Source organism: Globicephala melas, chromosome 15, assembly GCF_963455315.2.
Source record: "Globicephala melas chromosome 15, mGloMel1.2, whole genome shotgun sequence".
Taxonomy (NCBI): domain Eukaryota; kingdom Metazoa; phylum Chordata; class Mammalia; order Artiodactyla; family Delphinidae; genus Globicephala; species Globicephala melas.
This window is the reverse complement of record NC_083328.1, coordinates 23,223,635-23,241,089: the sequence shown is the minus strand read 5'-3', so window position 1 is coordinate 23,241,089 and position 17,455 is coordinate 23,223,635. Positions and strand designations below refer to the sequence as shown.

Below are 17,455 nucleotides of genomic sequence, written 5' to 3'. Positions count from 1 at the left end.
CACGTATCAAGGCAAGATGCCCAGTATTACTCCGTTTGGGGAACAATACAAACCCAAAACTGTATACGTATGGATAGACTTTTTGAGTCTGGAAATGAACACAGTGACTATTAATAGTGGTTACTTTTAGGGAGTAAGTTTGAAAGGGGTGCTTTTTTTTCTTTTTAATGTACAGGAGTTTATATTGTTGGTTTTTGGGTTTTGTTTTAGTTTATATTGTTTTTGAGACAAGTGTTACTTTTGGAAGTGAGGGGGAAAGGGAATGTGGCAGATTGCTAATAGTTAAATCACAAGGTAAGGCAAGTGGTCTCAGTTTCCTGGTAATCAACAAACAGGGAGATATGCTTGTCACTGTAAATACCCTTTAACTCTTGGAATATTTCACCATGTGCATACATCCACTATTCATTACAAAAATAGTTTTAATTTTTAAAAATACAGGGCAATTTAACCTTGTATTTAGCCCAACAAAAATTCACTGAGTGTCAGGCACTGTACCAAGCCCTAAAGATAAGGAAATGCCTAAGTGGTCTCTACCTTCCCGGAGTTCATGGTCTAGTTCGGTGCTTCTCAAACTGTAATGTGCTTCCAAATCACCTGGAAGTGTTGTGTATTGGTTATTTCTGTATAACAATTCACCTCAAAACCCAGCAGTTGAAAACAACGAACATTTATCATCTAACATAGTTGCTGAGAGTCAGGAGCTCAGGAGTGACTCAGCTGCGTGGGTCTGGCTCTGGGTCTTCATAAGGTTGCAGGCTGGCTGCTGGCTGCAGTTATGTCATCTGAAGTCTTGACCAAGGCTGAGGATTCACTTATGAGATGTTGTGCAACATGATTGTTGGCAGGGGGCCTCAGTTCTTGGCCATGTGACCCTCTCCACAGATTAACTGCTTGAGTGTTCTCACCACATGGCAACTCTGGCTTCCCCAAGGAGGTGAGATCCTAGAGAGAGGTCTTTTATGACTTAGCTGCCTTGGAGGTCGCACTCCACCATCTCTGCCTCATGGTTTGTTATAAACAAGTCACTAAGGACAGCCCACACTCAAGATAAGGGGAATTAGGCTCCACCAAACAGAGGAATATCAAGGAGTGTGTGGACATACTTTAAAACCACCACATCTTGTTAAAATGCAGCTTCTGATTAGGTAGGTTTGGGGAGAAGCCCCAAATTCTGCATTTCTAACATGCTCCCAGGTGATACCACTGCTATTGGTCTGTGGGCCACTTCTATTTTTTAATTTAATTTAATTTAATTTAATTTTGGCTGCGTTGGGCCTTCGTTGCTGTGCGTGGGCTTTCTCTAGTTGCAGCGAGTCGGGGCTGCTCTTCGTTGCGGTGCACGGGCTTCTCATTGCAGTGGCTTCTCTTGTTGCAGAGCACGGGCTCTAGGCGCGTGGGCTTCAGTAGTTGTGGCACGTGGGCTCAGTAGTTGTGGCTCCTGGGCTCTAGAGCGCAGGCTCAGTAGCTGTGGTGCACGGGCTTCATTGCTCTGCGGCATGTGGGATCTTCCTGGACCAGGGCTCGAACCCGTGTCCCCTGCATTGGCAGGTGGATTTTTTTTTTTTTTTTTTTTTTTTGCGGTACGCGGGCCTCTCACCGCTGTGGCCTCTCCCGTTGTGGAGCACAGGCTCCGAACGCGCAGGCCCAGCGGCCATGGCCCACAGTTCCAGCCGCTCCGCGGCATGCGGGATCCTCCCGGACCGGGGCACGAACCCGCGTCCCCTACATCGGCAGGCGGACTCCCAACCACTGTGCCACCAGGGAAGCCCGGCAGGTGGATTCTTAACCACTGAGCCACCAGGGAAGCCCTGTGGACCACTTCTGAGTAGAAAGGGAATCAAAAACATGCAAAGAACTATAGCTCAGATCACATCTTTGGAACTGCACTGCTTGCATGAATAATATCCTTTGTCATCCTGGCATGATCTTTGGATGGTGTCCCATTTTAAAATCACATTTCCTCTGAAAGATCAGAGCAGTAAAGTAAGAGAAAGACAAGATTACCTTGTTAATACACGAGGACAAGCTGTAATGGAATTAAAAACAATCAAAGAGGGATTCAGAAAATCTCTCTGGCCTTGTTCTAGAAGATTTCAGAAGCATAAAACATCAGACATCAATTCTGAAGGGGATGCCAAGCACACAGCAGCAAATCTGGGCTTTTAATAAGGGTTGAACAAAGTCCCTTCACAGGACTAAGACTCCTGACTGCAATACTTACAAAATGAGCTTTGATACAGGAAGGCAAGAAACAGCACCAGCACCTCAGAAGATCAAGGCTTCCACATGCTCTGCTGGCTTGAAGGCTGTACGTTAAAGAAATTGTTTCCCCATTCAACAGCCTGGACTGAATTTCCTTTCAAATATAGCATGAAACTACAAATCCTGTATTTTTTTTTTATTGCTATCATTCATACCATTCATACCATAAAATTCACCATTTAAAAGCCTACGTTCCAGTGGTTTTTAGTATATTCACAGGTCCATCACCACCATCTAATTCTAGAACATTCATCACCCCAAAAAGAAACCCGAAATCCATTAGCAGTTCCTCCCCATTCCCCCCATCTCTTGAAGTCCTAGGCCACCACTAGTTTATTTTCTGTCTCTGGATTTGCCTGTTCTGGACATTTCATATAAATGGACTCATACAATATATGGCCTTTTGTGTCCAGCTCCCTTCACTTAGCATGTTTTTAAAAAATTATTACTGTAAAATATACACAACATTTACTGTCTTACCATTTTTCATGTGTAGAGTTCAGTGGCATTAAGTACATTCACATTGTTGCATAACTATGGCCACCATCCATCTCCAGAACTATTTTCACCTTCCATACTGAAACTTTGTAACCAAACATGTTTTTAAAGTTCCTCAATGTTACAGCATGTATCAGTACTCCCTTCCTTCTTATGGATGAATAATATTCCTCAATGTTACAGCATGTATCAGTACATGCTGATATACTCAGCATATACTCAATGTTACAGCATGTATCAGTACTTCCTTCCTTCTTATGGATGAATATTCCATCGTATGAATATACCACATTTAGTTTGTTGATTCATCAGCTAATGGACATTTGGGTTGTTTCTACTTTCTGGCTATTATGAACAATGTTACTGTGAATATTCATGTACCACTACCTATTTGAACACATTTTCATTTCTTTTGAGTTTATACCTAGGAGAGGAGTTAACTGTACCATGGTAATTCTATGTGTAACTAACTGAGGAAATGCCGGACTATTTTCCAAAGGGGTTGCACCATTTTACATTCCCATCAACAGTGCATGAGAGCTCCAATTTCCCCACGTCCTCACCAACACTTGTTACCTTCCATCTTTTTGACTGTAGCCATCCTAGTGGGTGTAAAGTGGTATCTCATTGTGGTTTTCTGTAATGATGTTGAGCATGTTTTCCAAATGCTTATTGGCCATTTGTGTATCTTCTTTGGAGACATGTCCATTTGCCTATTTTTAATTAGACTATCTGTCTTATTGTTGAGTTGTAAGAGTTCTTTATATATTCTAGATACAAATCCCTTATCAGATATACGATTTGCAAATATCCTCTCCTGTTCTGTTGGTGGTCTTCTCACTTTCATGATAGTGTTCTTCCAAAAACAAAAGTTTTTATTTTGATGAAGTCCACTTTATTTTTTTCTTTCATTGCCTGTGCTTTTGGTGTCATATCTAGAGAACTGTTGCCTAATCCAAGGTCACAAAGATTTACCCTTATGTTTTCGTCTAAGAGCTTTAGAGATTTAGTGGTCCATTTTGAGTTAATTTTTCTATATGCTGTGAAGTACAGCTCTAAATTCATTCTTTTGCACGTGGATTCACATGCAAAACTCCAGCCTCTAATTTTGAAATCATCAGCAGGAAACGTAGAGAATGGCCTTCCTTTGGTTTCCTGGTAGCATTTCCCCCCAACCCCCGGCCCCACCACCCAGCTGAAAGATTCTGTTTTACAGCAAAACAATTTGTACAGACCAGGGGGCCAGGGGCCCAGGTCAGCATCTTCTCAATAAATCTCCACTGAATTTTGCTGACATGCACACAGGAGTAGTTCTGAATAACTAGTTATCTAAAACTGACTTCTAGTAAGGGAGAGCAATTTCTTCATTCAATCCCATCAACAACTAGTTATTGAGTGCCCATTATGTGTCAGTGATTAAAACAGAGATTTCTGCCCTACAGAGCTTACATTCTTGTGGGGAGAAACAGACAAAAAAACATAGCAAGTACATTATATAATATGCTAGAAGGCAGTAAGTGCTGTGGGGGAAAAGTGCAGAGCAGAGCAGAGCAAGGGGGATGAGGCATGTAGCGGGGCGGGGTCTGCAATTTTGAAAAAGGGGTCCTTTCAAAAGTGACATTTGAACAAAATATTAGGAGTTAGTGAGGGATTTGACCATGCAGATATCTGGGGGAAAGGATTCCAGGCAGAGGGAACAGCCACTGCAAAGGCCACAAGGCCGAAGCATGCCTTGGCATTTCAAGGAATAGGAAGGGGGCCGGCATGACCAGAGCAGATTGAGGAAGGGGAACTGGTCAGAGAAGGCCAGATCACGTAGGTCTTGTAAACCATTTTAGAGACTGTGACTTTTATTCTGTGGTAACTGGGGAAAGCCACTGGGAGGTTCTAAGCTGAGCAGTATTGTGATCTGACTTACGGTTCAAAGGGTCATTCCGGCTGCTGGGTTGAGAATGGATTGTGGGAGGACAAGGGTAAGAAGAACAGTTAGAGTGCTTCTAAAATAATCTAGGTAAGAGATGGGGTGGGAGGGACCTGAGTGGCAGCAGTTGAGACAGTGAAGAGGATGTGGTAGAACCTGAAGAATGTCCTGGTTGATGGGACTGTAATAGAGGCAGGTGTCAAAGGTGACTGTACAGCTTTTGGCCTGAGGACCAGAAGGATGGAGTTGCCATTCCCTGTGATGGGGAGGCCACTGGGGAAGCAGGACTGGGGGAGGGGAGGCAGGGAGCTCAGCTTGGGGTGTGTGGAGCTTGGGATTCTCTTGACTTCCAAGTGGAGGGATCTTGTAGGCAGATGGATATTTGAAAATGAGAAACCTGGACTGGAGATACAACTGTGAAGGAGTCAGCCACAGGCAGGATGAGATACCAAGAAAAAGATGATGGACAGAACAGAGCCAGGGACCACACTCTGGGAAACTCTGGCACTGAGATCCAGAGGAGAAGAGGAACAGCCATGGAGGCCATTTTCCTACCAGTTTGGTAGCTACTTATGTACGTTTTGTCCCTCCCTCCCTTTAAATGGGTACCTACTATGTACCAGGAACCGGAAAAGATGTTTAGCCCTCAATAAACTCATAGTCTTTACAGGAAAGACATAAAATGCACATTTATAAAATAATGGAGATATAGGCAATAACTGAGTAGGAAACTTGGCTTTTCAGTTGTTAACCAACTACACTAACTATACTACAGACATCTGTTTGTAACCTAGCACAAGAGTTGGGAATTCAGTTGTCTTCAGCGCTTCCCTCCCATGTTTAATTATTATCAGAAGATTGATTCACTTGATCCCATAAGATTAAATTCATGTTCTGTTTAGGAAAAAAGAGGTTGTAGAGGACTAGTCCACACTATCCTGGTGTCACAGTCCTTCAAAACAGGACCCACTGTGGCGAGTTGGCCCATCACGAGGTACTGATTAAACACAGGGCGCTGGGTGGGAGGCAAAGACCCAGTGACGTGATTCTTCTCCACGAGAAGCTGACAATCTAGTCCAGGGGTCCCCAGCCCTGACCCACGCCAGAATCGCCTGGGAGCTTTCGAAACCATTCTGATCTTGGGCCCCACCCTAATTCAGTCAGAATTTTTTCTTCACAACCTGAAAAATTCTAAAATGCTCTTCAGGACATTCTAATGTGCAGCCAGAGAAAAGAATACCACTGATCTAGGTTTTTTCATAAATTTAACAATTTGAAAATCATAGAAGATTTCAACAAAGTATGAAAATTATAGTCCGTTTTGGCCCATTCTTTTGGGAACAGACCTAAAGGAAATGATTATAATTCAACTTCACAAATAATCCACAATTTAGTATATTCTCTGATGGAAGTAACCTGCTCTAAACCCACAATTCACAATAAAAACAATGTCAGTCGACAAAGGATTAATCTCCAAAATTTACAAGCAGCTCATGCAGCTCAATAACAAAAAAACAAACAACCCAATCCAAAAATGGGCAGAAGACCTAAACAGACAATTCTCCAAAGAAGATATAGACTGCCAACAAACACATGAAAGAATGCTCAACATCATTAATCATTACAGAAATGCAAATCAAAACTACAATGAGATATCATCTCACACCAGTCAGAATGGCCATCATCAAAAAATCTAGAAACAATAAATGCTGGAGAGGGTGTGGAGAAAAGGGAACCCTCTTGCACTGCTGGTGGGAATGTGAATTGGTTCAGCCACTATGGAGAACAGTATGGAGGTTCCTTAAAAAACTACAAATAGAACTACCATATGACCCAGCAATCCCACTACTGGGCATATACCCTGAGAAAACCAAAATTCGAAAAGAGTCATGTACCAAAATGTTCATTGCAGCTCTATTTACAATAGCCCGGAGATGGAAACAACCTAAGTGCCCATCATCGGATGAATGGATAAAGAAGATGTGGCACATATATACAATGGAATATTACTCAGCCATAAAAAGAAATGAAATTGAGCTATTTGTAATGAGGTAGATAGACCTAGAGTCTGTCATACAGAGTGAAGTAAGTCAGAAAGAAAAAGACAAATACTGTATGCTAACACATATATATGGAATTTAAGAAAAAAAAATGTCATGAAGAACCTAGGGGTAAGACAGGAATAAAGACACAGACCTACTGGAGAACGGACTTGAGGATATGGGGAAGGGGAAGGGTGAGCTGTGACAGGGCGAGAGAGAGTCATGGACATATATACACTAACAAACGTAAGGTAGATAGCTAGTGGGAAGCAGCCGCATGGCACAGGGATATCAGCTCGGTGCTTTGTGACCGCCTGGAGGGGTGGGATGGGGAGGGTGGGAGGGAGGGAGACACGGGGCGGGGAAGAGATATGGGAACATGTGTATATGTATAAGTGGTTCACTTTGTTATAAAGCAGAAACTAACACACCATTGTAAAGCAATTATACCCCAATAAAGATGTTAAAACAAAACAAAACAAAACAAAACAATGTCAGTCTTCCGCTTACCTGATGGGCTCAGCAGTCTTCCTTGGTCAATCTTAAACATCATTGTGTTTTAAATTACTTTGTGTTACCAGTAAACTCTTTTTTTTTTCTCTTGAAGATTTCTGTTACTTTCTTAATGATTCATTCTTAATGCTTTATGAAAAAATTAACTACAGACCAAACAAGGACCAGCTTATTTTGCTATAATCTGAATGCACCTGGTGAACTGTCAGCCGTATGGCCATAAAGCAGCACAGAGAAAAATCAACACTGGAGGGGCTTCCCTGGTGGCGCAGTGGTTGAGAGTCCGCCTGCCAATGCAGGGGACACGGGTTCGTGCCCCAGTCCGGGAAGATCCCACATGCTGCGGAGCGGCTGGGCCCGTGAGCCATGGCCGCTGGGCCTGTGCGTTCGGAGCCTGTGCTCCGCAACAGGAAAGGCCACAACGGTGAGAGGCCCGCATACCGCAAAAAAAAAAAAAAAAAAAAAAAAAAAATCAACACTGGAGAATTTTATTAACAAAAAAACCTCTCGCAGTTTATTAACAAATTCACAGAACAGTAACTGTACGTTTCCTTTTCTGCTATTGTCACTGTTAAATTACTATCATCGTTTATACACAAGGAAAAGTGGACATACTTTACAGTCTTTCTGATAAATATATTGCCACGCTGCATCCAGCCTGGATAACGCTCTTCAGAACAGCGTACGCTGGAGCCTGTTAAAAACAACAACAATAAGCAACCCAAAGAAACCTGCTCTATGTTCACCTTCAGTTGTAAGGTACTGGCCTGGCATGGCAGGGTTGGGACTTCTCTGGATAAGTAATAAGATCTAAGAAACAATTTATTTTAATTGGGGGAAAAAAAAAAACCTATTCAAAAGATTGGAATGCCTCTGCTGCATCCAAAACGTTTGACCCAACTGGTTTCTCAGCTGAGAGGGAGAAAGTGCTGGGTAAAAGGATAAGGAAGAGAAGCAAGAAATAAGATTCCCAGTTGGGAGAAAGCCATTTGCTGGCTCTCTGTCAAGCAATGTATTGGTTCTCTTTGTCTGACAGCCACTTTGTATCTTTCTGGGAACAGAAACCTTCCCATCCCTCATCCTTCCAAATAAGGTCACCACAAGCAAACAGTAAAAAGGGTTCCCCACCAGTTCTGCGTCGTGTTCGAGGCCTATGTCATGGTGCTCAAGCTCTTCATCCCGAAATTTCCTTATCACCTGATTAAGGAAAAAGAAATAGAAGCAAGTCAGCCTACCAGCTCCCTGCTGTTCTGACTTATTTTGGAGACTAAAGCCTCATATTATCATCTAAGACACAGGTAGGCAAACTTTTCCTACAAAGGGCCAGAGTCAGTACTTCAAGCTTTTGGGGCTGTAAGGTCCCTGTCACAACAACTCAACTCTTCCATCGTAGAGGGGACAGCAGCCATGGACATGTAGACAGATGGGTGCAGCTGTGTTCCAACAAAACTTTATTTACAGAAACAGGTGGTTGGCCACTGACTTAGCTTCAAAAAAAATTAAACAGTTCCCTTATTTGCTGTAGAAAATTTCTGAGGATATTTATTTATTTAATCTGAAGGGTTTGTACTCATGGCATTTGCTCAGAATCTATCAATGATCCGGAAGCAGAGAGAATACAGGTCTGGGCTCAGGAAACACAGGTTTCAGTCCCAGCTCTGCCCAAGCACGTGACAGGACATACGGCTTCAGCTGCCTCAGTTTGCTTGCTTTTAAAATGAGGTGCTGCCCTAGGTTTCTGAGGCATCGCAATTCCCTAACACTCTATTTTGTTCCTCTTACCAAACTGCATATCTGCCCTTCCCCCCGCAGCAGCCCCTTCCACAGCCAGTCAAATACCTGAAGAAGCTCTTCATACTTTTCAGGCTCCTTCTCCATCAGCATCCTGATCTGGTTGTTGTAGTGGTGTGCTATGGACTCTTCCACAGCAACTGTGCAGGCCATTGCGCCCTCCTTCCCAAGCAGGGCAGTTCCCGCACCTGGAATTGTCAGACCCAGAAGGCAAAGGATGGGGCTGATACCACTGGGGATGGAGATCAGCTGAGGCCAGGGTTTGTCACCTTGGCACCCTGGACTCTGGGGCTGGATAATTCCTTGTTGCGGGGGAATGTCCTGAACACTGTGGGCTGTTTAGCAGCACCCTTGGCCTTTACCCACTAGGTGCCAGTGGCATCCCCAGTTGTGACAACCAAAAATGTCTTTAGATGTTGCCAAGCATCCTCAGGAGCAACTTGCCCCCCTTGAAAACCATAGTTTTAGGTGGTACCAGATCACAGTGTTAAACCCTGAATCACACAGTAAGAATGTTCTTTTTTCAGTGCTTTTTCTAACCTTCCGATTATGGCAGGAGTGAGTCTTCACTGAGGGTGAGTGTGTTTTGGGTTCCTCTATACCACTGATTCCCCCCGCCACCCTTCTTTTTTTGGCCGTGTCTCGTGGCTTGCGGGATCTTAGTTCCCCAACCAGGGATTGAACCCAGGCAGTGAAAGCGTCGAGTCCCAACCACTGGACCGCCAGGGAATTCCCTGACTCCCTTTTCAAGAGTGAGCAGATCTCAGGTTTAGAACCTTCATCGGGGAACACCATCTGGCTACAACTGAATCGCTCTAGCTTTTTCCTCTCTGTTGTATTTATTTTCACTGTACCTTCTATTTATAAAAGTTCTGATTTTAAGATTCTATCTTAAATAAATGTAAGCAAAAAAAAAGTCAATTTAACTTCAGAAAAATATTAAGTAAATTAAAAGGTTGTAAGAGGACACAGCAAGAATTGTAGAAGTGGTTATTTAATGATTCAATCACCCCAGATCCCTAAGCTCACACAGGCTCTTCTGGACAGACACATACCCAGTGCAAAGCCCAGCACATTCCAAAAGGGCATCAGAATGGTTGGCCGCACCCTGAATGCAACCATCAACTCATTGAACTTTTTCAAATGGTCCTTTTCTTGATCCCACATTTTCTGTAAGAAACATAAAAACAAAGACATGCAAGCATTCCACAGAGACCGCCTGCTATATAGCAAGGAAACTAATGCCCTGTCCATGTGCGGTAAAGGAAGCAAAACGGGCAAAATGATGAGAACTGCTATTTCTCCCATTCCCCTTGAATCGTCGAAGAAAAACCCTAAACATCAGGCTACGGAGAAGAGAGTGACAGCAAACCAAAAGAAGCATCTGTAATCTTAATTCCAGAGAAGCGGACCCCAAACCATGGTGCCAGAAGAAGCTCCTCCGACCCACAACGCGCCTATTCAAGGACAACAGTGCGCACCCAAAAGAAATGAGATGTGTAGCCCATTTCAAAATCAGAAGGGCAGAATATTACATTTTATATAAGTTCCTTTCAGAGAGCCAGAAATGTATCATTTACATCAAAGAAAAAAGGGAGAATGATTATAAGAGCTAACACTTAAGAGTATGTCCTATAGCCAAGTACTGTCAAATAGCTTTACATACGTAATTAACTTAATCTGCACAACTGCTTTGTGAAGGACGAACTGTTATTATCCTCATTTTACAGATGAAGAAAGTGAGGCACAGAGAGGTTAAGTAACTTGCCCAAAGGCTCAGAGCAGGCAATTTAACATGTGCTAAGTGTCTATTACATGCCAGGCATGGTATTAGCCGCTCTACACCAGCTCATTTATTCTTCACCAAAACCTAATGAGGTGTTAACAGCTCATTTTGCAGATATGGAAATGGAGAGGTCATGTGACTTCCCCCAGGTCACACCGGGAGAGAGCTGGAATGTGAACCTTTATAGTCTGTGTGACTATAAAGCCCAGGCCCGACCGTCTGCCCCTCAATATAAAATGTCTCCACTGGTCTCCACTATGGCGGAACCACAACGTCTCACAACTGGCGCTTTTACTTAACGCTGACTCTCAGCCCTTTTTTAATCGCCCGCACCGCCCCCCACCAAGATATTTTAATACTACAGATATACTGTATGTGTTTATGTACGAAATGTATGTGCTTGATAAAAAAATAATAATATGCTTTTTACTCCTCCATCCCCACCCGCACAACCAATTCTTGCTTGCCTGGGGACAACAGTATCTCCCTTGAGAAGGCATGACCCAATGCGATTCATTACTCAGATAAAGAGGCGCCCACCTGAATGACCGGCCCGACGCTCGTCCGACCCAGGATGGCCATCTGCCCTGCGTAGATGCGGTTCGCTCCATATTCACCTGCATGATCCACCCGGATTATTCGATCCACAGCTGCCCGACTGATACTGTCTAAGGTCACTCCCGAACTGCAAAATCTGACACTGCTGCTTCTTCCATAAGCTGCAACGCAAGTGTTTATTCTCCATTACTCTCGGGTAAAACTGAGTTGTTTCCTTCATAGACAGAAGAAAGAGGCACCTTAGAGCAAAGGTCACAAATAAGCTCCCCATAGGTGGGGTACGCCCACGGGTGTATTCTGTTTAACCTGCAATGGTTTTTGTTTTGCTTTTTGAAGTAAATTAGTTACCAATATTTAAAACATAGAAGATTTTAACTAAAGATCTGGACTCTGGCTTCAATCTAAGTGTATGATGATCTAGAAATACTGATCCTGTCTTCTCACCAGGCAGTTAACGTGGTAGCTGCCTCTAGACGGGCATGGTTCTCCAGTCCACCCGCTCGTGCCAGCTTGCTCTGTTCCCAACCCTGGCTGCACAGAACCCCTAGGGAGCTCTCAAAAGCACGGATGCTCCTCCCCCGTTGATCTCTGGGAGGGGACACAGATGTTTTTGAAAAGTTCTGTGCGCAAATCCTCTCTGCAGCCAAGGTTACGAACTGTAGATTTAATTTCGCCTAAAAATATCTGCACCCGTGGGCATCTGACTTTGAGAATTTAGCCTTAGAGCTTAGGTTTCATCTCATTATGGTACTTAATTCAACTGAACTCTTCCTGCTTTCAAAATATAAATTCTTCAGGATAGATTAGATTTTGTCTTTTAAAAAAATCTCCAAACAGTAACACCTTGACTGTAATCTCTGAGGCTTACATTAGGGCAGTCCCAAAGTTCTCTCCCCTAAGAGAAGAGTTTTGTAACATGTTTAGATGTATAAGGTGTTATCAACTCATTTTGAAGATATGGAAATAGAGACTCAGAGAGACCATTTAGTTTGGAATGTGAACTTTGACCTGTATTGATATCATCTTGAGATGTGTTTCAAGGCTCTTATGTATGACTACTGTGTGTTTAATAGATACTTCTTTTCATTTAGGCTAACTTGAACACCTACACAATGTGCAGAAAGTTTCATTTTGGATACATCTATAGTTTGTTTGTTTGTTTTTCCATTAAAAAAGGCTTGAGTGCTTTGGACACAGTGATGGGGTAGGCCTGATGAAATATGAGGGGGTTCTGCATTTGAACTTTTCAGGCAGGGGATTTTAAATGACTAAACAAAGGAGCAGTGGATATTAGGGGTCCGAAGCATGGTGACCCAGCTGTGATCCAGTCTTCCACATATAACCTGCTCCATCTCACCGAGCATATTTGACTCAAGAAACTGGATGGAGTCCAAGTTCTGCCAGGTGTAAGGTACCACTCACATCTGTGCCATCAGACAGTGGGTCACTGTGGTCTGTGGCCATGTTTTTATGTGGAGAATAATTTGAGACATTTGACAAAGTCAAGGTAACCTGTCTCAAGTTTTTGCCTCCAAGTCCAAGGACTGGTGCTTCCATCAGTCTGGCCTCCTTATAGAAAGATGGGGCCCAATTAAAATTGAAAACGATGAGATGACTCTATTTTTTAAAGTAATCTTGTTTGCTTGTTCTTTTATTTTGTTATTCCCATCCAGAAACGTGTTAATGGGAAAGAACTTTAAAGACAACTCAATACTCTTTTTTTTGGCCGCTCCCCATGGTTTGCGGGATCTTAGTTCCCCGACCAGGGATTGAACCCAGGCCCTCGGCAGTGAAAGCACCAAGTTCTAACCATTGGACCATTGGGAAATCCCTCAATACTCATTTTTAAGAAACCACTTACTGAGAAATAGCAAGGGGCTGAGTGCATAGGATGAGGGTGAGTTCAAACGCACATCTAACTTCTGATGGCTAGAATTATATTTCTATTAAAAACATACTTGAATTTTCCCTAGCACTGCAACACTCTTCCAGATTCAGGCACCTAATAAATGCTTTTTGGGAGTATGTGTGGAGGGTGGGGTATTGTAATATTTGCTATTTCTATCTTTTCATAATCTCTGCAAGGTCTCTTTAAAAAGTATGGGATGGATACTCCTGGATTGGAAAAATTAATATTATTTAAATGGCCAAACTACCCAGAACAATCTACAGACTTAATGTGATCCCTATCAAATTACCCACGGCCATTTTCACAGAACTAGAACGAATAATCCTAAAATTTATATGGAACCATAAACGACCCAGAATTGCCAAAGCAATCCTGAGGAAAAAGGACAAAGCTGGTGGCATAACCCTCCCAGACTTCAGACAATATTACAAGGCTACAGTAATCAAAACAGTGTGGTACTGGCACAAAAACAGACATATGGATCAATGGAATAGAATAGAGAGCCCAGAAATAAACCCACACATCTATGGCCAATTAATCTTTGCCAATTAATATACAATGGAGAAAAGACAGTCTCTTCAGCAAGTGGTGTTGGGAAAGCTGGACAGCCAAATGTAAATCAATGCATTTAGAACACACCCTTACACCATACACAAAAACCAACTCAAACTGGCTTAAAAACTTACATATTAAGACATGACACCATAAAACTCCTAGAAGAGAACATAGGCAAAACATTCTCAGACATAAATCACACCAACGTTTTCTTAGGTCAGTCTCCCAAGGCAATAGAAATAAAAGCAAAAATAAACAATGGGACCTAATCAAACTTATAAGCTTTTGCACAGCAAAGGAAACCATAAACAAAATGAAAAGACAACCTACGGACTGGGAGAAAATATTTGCAAACGATGCAACCCACAAGGGCTTAATTTCCAAAATACACAACAGTTCATACAGCTCAATAACAAAAAAACAAACAACCCAATCAAAAAATGGGCGGAAGACTTAAACAGACATTTCTCCAAAGAAGACAAACAGATGGCCAACAGACACATGAAAAGGTGCTCAACATTGCTAATTAGAAAAATGCAAATCAAAACTACAATGAGGTACCACCTTACACCCGTCAGAATGGCCATTAAAAAGTGTACAAATGGGCTTCCCTGGTGGCGCAGTGGTTGAGAGTCCGCCTGCCGATGCGGGGGACACGGGTTCGTGCCCCGGTCCGGGAAGATCCCACATGCCGCGAAGCGGCTAGGCCTGTGAGCCATGGCTGCTGAGCCTGTGCGTCTGGAGCCTGTGCTCCGCAACAGAAGAGGCCACAACAGTGAGAGGCCCGCGTACCACAAAAAAAAAAAAAAAGTCTACAAATAACAAATGCTGGAAAGGGTGTGGAGAAAAGGGAACCCTCCTACACTGTTGGTGGGAATGTAAACTGGTGCGGCCACTATGGAGAACAATATGGAGGTTCCTCAAAAAACTAAAAACAGAGTTGCCATATGATCCAGCAATCCCACTCCTGGGCATATATCTGGACAAAACTCTAATTCGAAAAGATAAATGCACCCCAATGTTCACAGCAGCGCTATTTACAATAGCCAAGACATGGAAGCAACCTAAATGCCCATCGACAGATGAATGGATAAAGAAGATGTGGTCTATCTACCTATACACACACACACACACACACACACACACACACACACAATGGAATACTCTTCAGCCATAAAAGAGTGAAATAATGCCATCTGTAGCAACATGGATGGACCTAGAGATTATCATACTAAGTGATGTAAGACAGAGAAAGACACATACCATATGATATCACTTATATGTGGAATCTAAAATGTGAAATTATTAAGAAATTAACAAATGAACTTAAGAAAGACTCACAGACATAGAAAACAAACTTATGGTGACCAAAGGGGAAAGGGAGTGGGGGCGGGATAAATTAGGAGTTTGGGATTAGCAGATACAAACTACTATATATAAAATAAACAACAACGTCCTACTATATAGCACAAGGAACTATATTCAATATCCTGTAATAAACCATAATGGAAAAGGAAAAAAAAAGTACAGTATGGATCACAGATTGGCAAAACATTATTTCTAAAAATCTCCTTTACCAATATAGGAGATTTTTCTCTATTTGTAACCACTTTAAAATAGTAGAAATTACATTCTGAAATTCACCACATGGTCATTAGTGTTATCTCTAGGTATTGGGGTTGACATACTAAATTTCTTCCTACTCCTTTTCTCTGTTTTTAGTTTTTCTACAGAGAACATTATTGCTATTATTATTTCCACTTTACTGTTAGTGAGAACGTACATTGGTGCAAATTGGTTTCTTAAGGGGAGGGTTGGGAAGGGAAGATTTAGCAACATATTTCTACAGTATGGATCACAGATGGGGCACAGAGCTAGAGCCAGAAAATACATATCCTGTCTCTAACACAGACCTTAGACAATTCAGAATTGCCATTTCTTACATATAAAATTGGGAATGATCAGGTTATTTCCTTTTCAAGGGAAAACACGCAATAATAAAACCTTTCTTAATGAGTTATCATGAAGGTAAAATGAGATACAGGAAGCAAAGTAACGCTTTAAATGAAAAACAATGATTCTTATTCTCGTATTGGCTCAACTAAGGAGCATTAAAAATCATGTTCAACAGTCCTGAGTTTTGCCTGCACTGTCACACACTTTAAAATAAAACTGAGAAATAATATATAAAATTGAGGCCCAGTGCTAGAAGCTCTCAAATGCATCATTTTATATTCATGTTTTCCCAAAATGTGAAACACATACCTATGATGGTACCTAGGAGGTTTCATGTGGTTTATAGGAAGACCTTAAGTGGCTATGAACATGCATTAAATAACACCCATGTTTTTCAGCAAGAGTTATTCTCTTCCAATTTTTTTGTCTTCATCAAGGAGATGGTCTCAGTTTACAGCTGACACATCTTAAACGTCTTCCTAACACTTGCTAACCTCCCTTTCTTACCAGAAAGAAAGATGATCTTGGGTTCAAGCCTTGGTAGGCAACAGTATCTAACACAATAACTTCTTGTTTTCAGCGTATTTATTTTTTATGATTACTTTTCTTGGGACAGGCGATACTGGTTTTCTGTTTACCATAAGGATCTAGTTTCCGTGACATTACTTAATTTAAAATGGGACACGGTTTAGGGAAAAAAAAAAAAACCTTTAGTAATCAAAATACAAGTGGTATTGCTATAAGGCAAAAGTCGTCAAGGTGGTACACGAATGATTTAACTTTGAGAAAATGACCTCACAATTTTCTGAGGCAGCTCGGATGAAATGAGGAAAGGAGGAGCCAGGATCCAGGCCTAAGTCTCCCTACTCCCAATTCGATACTCCTTCTAATACCCTGGTGCCTCTCAAACTTGCAAATGCACACGAATCATTCGAAGGTCTTGTTAAAATACTGACATAGCGATCCAGTAGGTCAGGGGAGGGACCTGAGAATCCGCGTTTCTAACAAGCTCCGGGGTGAGGAGTGGAGGTGTCGGGGGCAAGCGGACGCTGCTGGTCATAGGACTACCTACGAGGCCCTGAGCAAAGGCTACGAGGAGGACACCCCCACCCCCCCGTCCCCGGGACACTAAACTTTTAAGGTCGCCAACTGTCCTCAGTCCGGAACGCCGACCACACCTGCAGTGACGTCACGTAACAGGTGCGCAATTAGGTCATCCCCAATGCGCCGACCCGGAACCGGCGCTCCAGACGGTTACTGCGGAAAACCACCCCACTTCCCGCCCAGCGGACCCGCGGCGCACTACCGGCCTAGCCCCGCTTTTCCAGCCGCTCAGTCGCGCTCCGTCGCAGCCCTGTGACGTAGTGAACGTCTTCCCCGTGGCCTCTCCGACCCAAGCCTCAGGAGAAAATTCCCTGGCTCGCCGGCACGGGGCGGGGCCACGGTAATGCTCCCCCTTTACCTGAGAGGGACCTCGGGGCGCCCGTGCGCAGCTGCCACAGACAGCAAGCCGCCGCCGCCCGGGTGCAGCTCATTGCCGCGGCAACAGCGGAACCACTTCCTGAACAGAGCAACCGTGCCCTTGTCGCAGACTGATGACGCACGGCCGACGTAAGGCAGATAAGACCCGCTCTTGCCTCGGTGGAAACGCCCTGGGCCAC

At 43.1% G+C, this 17,455-nt stretch overlaps 1 protein-coding gene across 1 annotated transcript; it reads right to left on the bottom strand.

Annotated features, from left to right (window-relative positions):
• Positions 1-1,723: 1,723 nt before the first annotated feature.
• Positions 1,724-17,391, bottom strand: COQ7 (coenzyme Q7, hydroxylase). Its single transcript, XM_030847127.3, has 7 exons — positions 17,257-17,391; positions 11,357-11,535; positions 10,086-10,200; positions 9,079-9,218; positions 8,368-8,436; positions 7,855-7,933; positions 1,724-2,309 (listed from the first exon to the last, which is right to left on the bottom strand). The coding sequence occupies exons 1-6, from the start codon at positions 17,327-17,329 to the stop codon at positions 7,856-7,858; spliced, it is 654 nt and encodes a 217-aa protein (XP_030702987.1). The 5' UTR covers positions 17,330-17,391; the 3' UTR covers positions 1,724-2,309; position 7,855.
• Between the last annotated feature and the right edge of the window lie 64 nt (positions 17,392-17,455).

Excerpts from the sequence above, each read along its gene's own strand:
- COQ7 (XM_030847127.3), bottom strand. The coding sequence starts at position 17,329 with ATGAGCTGCACCCGGGCGGCGGCGGCTTGCTGTCTGTGGCAGCTGCGC. Across the intron at positions 10,201-11,356 it reads GCGTCGGGCCGGTCATTCAG|AAAATGTGGGATCAAGAAAA; the intron begins GTGGGCGCCTCT and ends TGTTTCTTACAG. Across the intron at positions 9,219-10,085 it reads TGTGCTGGGCTTTGCACTGG|GTGCGGGAACTGCCCTGCTT; the intron begins GTATGTGTCTGT and ends TGACAATTCCAG.